This window comes from Aotus nancymaae, unplaced genomic scaffold (genome assembly GCF_030222135.1).
Source record: "Aotus nancymaae isolate 86718 unplaced genomic scaffold, 86718_ANA_hifiasm-v0.15.2.pri h1tg000029l, whole genome shotgun sequence".
NCBI classification, from domain to species: domain Eukaryota; kingdom Metazoa; phylum Chordata; class Mammalia; order Primates; family Aotidae; genus Aotus; species Aotus nancymaae.
Genome location: NW_026988442.1, coordinates 11,495,453 through 11,502,948, shown reverse-complemented (window position 1 = coordinate 11,502,948; position 7,496 = coordinate 11,495,453). Strand labels below are relative to the sequence as shown.

The window sequence follows — 7,496 nt, the reverse complement described above, 5'->3', positions numbered from 1 at the left end:
TTAAAACGACCCGCCTAACGAAACCCAGCTAGGAATTGGCAGGGATGGGGATCGTAGCCTCTTAGAGAGCGCCTGTCCCCGCCGGGCGGCGCTCGGCCTCTCCCTCCCCCGGCGGGCGTGGCCAGGCCGGGCCTGCCCCCTCCCCTGCGCGCGTTCCTGGCAGCCCGGCCGGCCGTTTCCTGCCTGCGTAGCTGGGCGGGCGGCCCATCTGGCGGCCCCCGCGGGGCGGCGCAGGGAGGCGGCCCAGACTTGCTGGAGCCAGGCGCCGGCCCGGGGCCCCCCTGCCCGCCTGGAGAACCCAGGTGTGGCCGCGGCGGGGGTGGGGGTGGTGCTTTCCTTCCCGCTCGCTCGGCCCTTCCTGACGCACCACGGCAGGATGCAGCCTCCTGCCGCCCCCTCAGCGGCCTCCGCCTCCCGCGCCCTGGCCCGGAATCCTGGAGGGAATCCAAACGCAGGGCGGGGCGGCAGGGCAGGCCCCTGCGGCCTCGCTCCTGATAGCCACTTGCGACCACCGCCAAGTCTTGTCCGTGTTTTGGGGTGCCTCAGCTTCCCTGGCTGTGCAAGAACAGATGAACTCTGATCTCCTGGATGGTAGACTTTTGCTTTGCTCCTCAGGGACCCCAGACACGATCGTAGGAACCGGAGGCACTACTGCCCTAAGGCATAGCGCTTGACATTATCCATTTATTCAGCCGTTGCAAGTCGCGGCAAGCGGCGTTTGACCCCTTCTGTTCCCTGCCCAGTGCTTAACTGGTACCTGGTGCCGGGCTTGATGGAAGCTCTGGAGGCTTTCCTTCAGAAAGCTGGACCCGCCCTGGGAAGCGGGTCGTTTCCCGCCTTCACAGTCGAGCACAAGACAGAGTGAGCAAGACCGTTTCATTCACTGCAGGAGCCAGCCCTGCTGCGAGACTCTGAGGTTGCCGACCCCCACTCTCCAACGCTGCCCCCCAAAAGGGAACTCCAGTATCCTGATCATGTCAAACAGCACCACGGTGAATACGAATCTTGGAAGCCAGGCACTCTGGGTTCACGTGCCCCAGGGCCCTTACTTACAATCTCTGCCTCAGTTTCCCTATCGTAAGAATGATGTAGGTACCTTTTGGGGTTGTTACAACGATTAAATAAATCTAAGATAAAATTTGAACAACACAAGTTTGCACTGTGTGGGTGCACTTATACATGGACTTTTTTTTTTTTTTTTTTTTTTTTTACCTCTGCCACCCCTGAGGCAGCAAGACCAACCACACCTCTTCCTCAACACAAAGACCAGGATGAAAATCTTATGATGATCCACTTTCACTTAATGAATTATTATTATTATTATTTTTTGAGACGGAGTCTCATTCTGTAGCCCAGGCTGGAGTGCAGTGGTGCGATCTTAGCTCACTGCAACCTCCCCCTCCTGGGTTCAAGTGATTCTCCTGTCTCAGCCTCCCGAGTAGCTGGGACTGCAGGCGCCCGCCACCACGCCCAGCTAATTTTTGTATTTTTAGTAGAGACAGGGTTTCACCATATTGGCCAGGCTGGTCTTGAACTCCTGACCTTGTGATCTGCCCACCTTGGCCTCCCAAAGGGCTGGGATTACAGGCATGAGCCACGGCGCCCAGCCCACTTAATGAATAATATATTTTTTAAATTTATTTTTGCATTCCCTCTGCTACTAAATATTTTTCTCATGATTTTTTTAAACATTTTCTTTTCTCTAGCTTACTCTATGGTACAAATACAGTACAGTACATATACAAAATGTTGTATGTAACATAAGTGTTAATGTATGTTTATGTTATTAGGTAAGGCTTCTGGTCAACAGTACGCTATTAGTTGTTTATGGGGACTCAAAAGTTACACAGGCCAGTCACAGTGGCTCACTCCTATAATCCCAGCACTTTGAGAGGCCGAAGGTGGGTGGCTCACTTGAGGTAGGGAGTTCAAGACCAGTCTGACCAACATGGAGAAACCCCATCTCTACTAAAAATACAAAATTAGCCAGGCATGGTGGTGCATGCCTGTAATCCCAGCTACTCGGGAGGCCAAGGCAGGAGAATTGCTAGAACCTGGGAGGCGGAGGTTGCAGTGAGCTGAGATCGTACCATTGCACTCCAGCCTGGGCAACAAGAGCGAAAACTCCATCTCAAAAAAAAAAAAAATAAAAAGTTACACAGATTTTCGACTATGACAGGTTGGTGCCCCTAATTCCTGTTGTTCAAGGGTCAGTTACACCAGCATAATGCTAGTCACATGTGAAGTACAACTAAAGCGCATAGTGGAGTCTCAGCAGGGCTGGTTTTGTTCTTGCAGCCCTCTCTCCTACTGTAGTCAGGGGAGACTGAGGCACAGGAACAGAACCTAATAAATCTGGGTAGAACTTGGGGAGGGTTCTAGAGCAGTTTCCTAAGAATCCACCCCACCCAGTTGAGGTTGGCATCAAGCCCACTTGGTGTCTTGCCCAACCACCCACACCCCCCCCCCCAGCATGCAGGCCCAATCCGTGCCCGGACTGGTGCCATTTTTCCATGGGACTCTGGTGGTGGCGGTTCACATCTGGAGTCTAGACTCACAGGCTCTGCGGGCCGGGCCTACCGCCCGGGCTGGGCCACCACTGCCCGCTGTTTGCTCAGCTGAAGCTGGTTAATTGGAATTAGAGTGGCCTTTGCGGTGCCGGCTGGCCAGGCGGGCCCTGGTCCGCCGCTCCGGAGGTCTGCGGAACATCTGGCTGGGCCAGGACAGTCATTAGGTGGCAGGCGCTCGGCGCCACTGCCACCTCAGCCTCTGCCGGGGGCTGCTGGTGACTCAATAAGGCCTTTGTGGGACCTGGGCTGCAGAGCCAACCATGCTGTATGCCTGGGCCGCCCGCCCCATCTGCCGCCCTCAGAGGGGCCTTGTTCCAGGACCACATGGGCCCGGAGTCGGCTGGAGTGGGTAGAGATTCCAGAAGCCCCTGAAAGGGAACCCCCCTCCCTGAAAGGAAGACGCCTTTTGAGATCTTCTATCCCTTTCCTTTCCATAGAATCCTGGACCCAGTAAAGTTGGGTGGCTGGGGCTCAGGGATGCCCAGCACACCAGACACAGTGACTTGGTCCCAGAGGTCTGGGGAGGAGCTGCTGTCCTTAAGAACTTGGAATTCAGTTTGGCTTGCCTAAGGTCAAATTGGTGTCCATGGACAAGCTGCCTCAATTCCCTCATCTGCATGATAGAGCTAATAGCACCTACAGCCCAAGACTCAGAAATGAAGTCCTCGCTCAAGATGCCTGGTACATGCCAATACCTCGTGAGGGTATTACAATCATACTCCTGAGTCTCTGGTCATGACTGTCCTTTTGCCACTTCCAAAGGAAACCACTGTTATTTTGTTTTTTTGAGACGGAGTCTCACTCTATTGCCCAGGCTGGAGTGCAGTGGTGCAATCTTAACTCACTGTAATCTCTATCTCCCAGGTTTAAGTGATTCTCCTGCCTCACCTCCCGAGTTGCTGGGATTAAAGGCATCTGTCACCATGCCCAGCTAATTTTTCTATTTTTAGTAGAGATGGGGGTTCACCATGTTGGCCAGGTTGGTATTGAACTCCTGACCTTGTGATCTGCCCGCCTCGGCCTCCCAAAGCGTTAGGATTACAGGTGTGAGCCACTGCGCTTGGCAGCCACTGTTATTTTCAGCCTTTGAACCTGAAGCTTGGGCAAGGGAGAGTCCTGGGTCTGTCAGTCCAAGCGAGCAGGTGGGTACTGGCTCCTGTTTCCCCACTCAGTGGCCTCAAGCCAGGTAAGTGGATGAGGGTTATGGCCACTGTTTGCCTGGTTTGGGTGGGGGGTGGGGTCAGTCATCTGCTGGCCAGGGCTGCTGTCTTCAGCAAGCAAACTTTAGGGAAATCAGCCCTGAGATTTCAGCTCCTAGGCCCCAGAAGGCCTCTAAGAATCACTAGGCTCAATCCTTCCTCATCGCAGCCTCTCCAGAGGGCCTAGTCCTTGTGCCATGACTGGTCCCACAGTAGTCATTTTGAGAAGAAACCCAGGAATGGGCAGAATGGGAGAGACAAAGCCTTGATCTTCAGGGCAACCTCGAGTCCGAGCCTTGCCAGCTGAAGCCATAGGGGAACAGGGAACAGGGAAACTGGCAGGCTCTACAGTTACTGGTTCCCTTGAGTCTGGTCAGCCTTAGTACTCCCCACAGCTCTCACCGTGGTGAGTGGGGGACTCTCATCTGTCCAAAACCCTTGCTGCCCCCAAGTGTTTCCAGGAAGGTGGTGAGAAAAATCTGATACTTGACGAGAAGAGGGCTCGTGGGCCCCCTCTACTGGCTACAAGGTGTTTTTGGGGGCTGGGCTGGCAGTGCTCGGGTGGGCACCCTCAAGGGGCTTGCAGAAAAGATTCTGGGTGGGCAGGTGAGACCTAGAAAACCCAGTGCAAGACACTGGGTGCTTACACAGAGAACCCTTCCAGGAGCAGTGGCCCGCCCCGGCCACGGGATGAGTTTTTAATGTGAGGCAAAATCAGTCCACAATACAAAATCTAAAAATCACACCCACTTTTCCCACCGGGCTCCCAGGGATGGGGGAAGTTGGGGGCTTCTTTTGCCTGCAGGGTGTGGAGAGGAGCAGAGGAGGGCCAGGAGAGGGAGGGAAACAGAGGCCACAGAGGCCTGGCTGGAGGTATCCTGCTGTCCCCTGGCCTGTCCTGGAGCTGCCCTTGGCCTCCTGTGCCCTCTGCCCATGCACGCCTGTGTGGGCCCGGCCCCCATCTGTCTGGTGTGGCCCTGAGAGGCTCGGGCACCAGCCGCATCATTTCTCTTTCTTCTCCAGCCCCTTCGACGCTGATGCCTCTGTTCCCTCTTTGGATTCTGTCACTGCCGCTGGATCCTTTGGATTTGACTCCTCATAACTGACCAAAAAACAAAACAAAAAAAATTCGTTTAGAAGAGAGGGTCAGCAGAACCTTGGTGGTTCCCTTCCCCCACTCCCATCCTAGGAAAGTGTCTGGTCACATGTGGAGTGCCAGCCCTGTGTCCACTGCCCAGCACCTAACAGCGCCTGGCCCCAGCCCCACTGCGTGCCCTCCTCAGGCTGCTCTGCTTTCTCTGTGCCCGGGGGTGCCAGGAGGCAGCAAGGGCAGCAGCCAATGGAAGAGAGGCTGGGCCTGGGCTTGTGTGGGCCGACTTCAAGCTTCCTGAACCTTCTGCTGTAGCGTGGAAAAAGGGGTGGCCATGACCAGGCTACAAGAGATGGAGATCGGCTGCCTCCCAGGGCACACGGCAGGAATCAAATAGCTCAGCCCCAGAGGTGAGGGCACTGCTCTATTGGTAAGTGGCAACATGCTGCTTTGAAGACAGACACCCCGGCTTAGCGCCTTCTATGGGCTTCACTTAATGAGCAACTGAGTTCATGCCAAGGACAATACACACATTTCCTCACCAGATCAAACCCAGGAGGCAGGAATGTGCCCACTTGTAGATGAAGAAAGAGAGAGACTTGCCTAAGGTCACACATATACCTTGAATAGTGACAGTATCTACTACTGTATGACAAGGGCCATTTCTATCCACTCTGATGTGGGCCCTGTGTTACTGGTGAGGACAGGAAGCTTCGGGGTTGTCCATGGCTGGGTGCAGCCACTGCCTGGTGGCTGTGGAGGAGCTGCCTCTTGCGGCCTACCCCTGGCAATGGTCCCTGCCCTGTACACTGGAGCTGCAGTGTCTGCCCTACCTTGGGCCCCGGGGCAGTAGGGGGAAGCGGGCAGGTGGGCACCCGCTGGGCATTACATGGCGCTGGGATTCTGCGGGCGCCGGCGGCGAGGGCCAGCTAGCTTCTGCTGCATGGAGTCGGCCAGGCTGGCTGGGGAGCCCGAGACTGTGGGGAAGTGGGTGAGCCTCGGGGTATGAGGCAGGATTTCCGCCGAGGACTCGTAGCTGTGTGAGAGACAGAGAAGAGACAGAAAAAAAGAGATGGATAGGGAAAGACTAAGGGAGGACAGAGACTTCCTTTCCAAGGAGCAGAGAGCAGAACCGTCTTGTTTTTACCTGTTTTTGCACTTCCAGATTTTATGGAAAGAAGCTGGTATTATTTTGAGAGTGAAAAAAGACGCACCTAGACAAAGGCACAACAAGCCGCTGTGTTAAAAGAACAAGTGCGCTCTTGACGTTAGAACTGTATGTGCTGCTGTGGAAATACTCTAAGAAATACTGTGCAGAACCAAGGTGCAGAATGCTCCAAGAATGCCACTGTCTGTGCAAGAGTATGTATGCACATGTCTGGTTTCAGTGCACAGGTGTCTCTGAATGTCTGTGTAACAGCTGGCCTCTGTGGGGTGGCTGGAGCATGAGGGTGCTCTCTCTGTTACATCTCTGGAATTCTGAACTATGTAAATGTGGTACTAATATAAAAATAAGTAAATCGGGAAAAAGGGGGGCAATCAAAGGGAAAAGTAAAACAAAAGATAGGGTGGAGAATCAAGGGACAGAAATGGGCAGAAAGGAGAGAGAGAGATCACTTGCTTTTTACCCCAATCTAAGAACCTTCAGGGTAGGGGTGGAGGGCAAAAAGCGGGGGCAGGGTACCTGTACAGCAGAACATTTAGCACCAAGCAGGTAAAGTCCAGGGGCACTCTCTGCCTTGGTCGAGGTATTCAGAACTTTGCCTGATGACAGCACAACAGTATTGGGGGATTACCCCAAGGGACAGGGAAACTGGGCTGGATGGGAGGCAGAGGGTGAGGGGTGCATGCTAAGCTCAGGGATCGGGTGCCATGCCTGCTCCCAAAGCTCCCTGAGACCTGTCCCCAAGTTCACCACCAGCCCCTACTTGCCTCAGACCACACAGCATTGCCAGGAGAGGAAATATGGGCAGGGAGGCTGGGAGCTGGGGATTCTAGGTAGGACAGGGAGGGCAGAGGCAGGTCCGGGGGAGGGGTGAGTCACAGGTTCCCCTGCGGGCAGCCAGGTGCACAGGAGGCCCTGGCAGGGGCTCTAGGGACAGCTTGGAGGCCAGGCAGGTGGAACTGGGCGGAAGGCCCTCGAGTAGGCAGCTTTAATCGCAACTGGCAGCTATTTCTAGGTCCCTGGCAGGCAGGGTCGGTGGTGTGGGGGACAGACACCTGTTGGAGTCACGCAGGCCTTGGGGAATGGGTGGGGCTGTGTGCAGGGTGTGACAGGTGTGGCTATGGCCCTGGGGAAGGGGTATCTGTTAAGTGAGATACAAACAGATGAAGAGAAAGCAGTGAGCTGTGGGTTACAGCCATAGAGGCGAATGAACAGGGGCTGACACATGCCTTCTACTCGGGGCACTTTCTACCACACTAGGGCATCCAACACACCCCCCCGCTCTATTACTCACATGTGCAAACTGAGGCCATGGGAGGGAAGACATGCCTGCAGTCACCTTCACCTAGGACTTCTGACAGTAGGCAGAAGAAAAATCCATACCAGCTATATATATATATATATATTTTTTTTTTTTGGAGAGGGAGTCTCACTTGGTTGTCCAGGCTGGAGTGTAATGGCGTGATCTCGGC

At 54.7% G+C, this 7,496-nt stretch overlaps 1 protein-coding gene across 3 annotated transcripts in view; it reads right to left on the bottom strand.

Moving 5' to 3' along the window:
* Window positions 1-4,427: 4,427 nt before the first annotated feature.
* HM13 (histocompatibility minor 13) overlaps window positions 4,428-7,496 on the bottom strand; it is a 52,904-nt gene continuing 49,835 nt past the window's right edge. For 2 of the 3 annotated variants that reach the window (XM_012455236.3, XM_021665689.2), the window contains exons 12-13: window positions 5,749-5,895; window positions 4,428-4,871 (exon numbers count right to left, since the gene is read on the bottom strand). In XM_012455236.3, the coding sequence (XP_012310659.1) occupies window positions 4,772-4,871; window positions 5,749-5,895 (247 nt within the window). In that variant the 3' untranslated portion in view covers window positions 4,428-4,771. The remainder of the gene's footprint in view (window positions 4,872-5,748; window positions 5,896-7,496) is intronic. The other variant, XM_012455238.2, reaches the window with a different exon arrangement.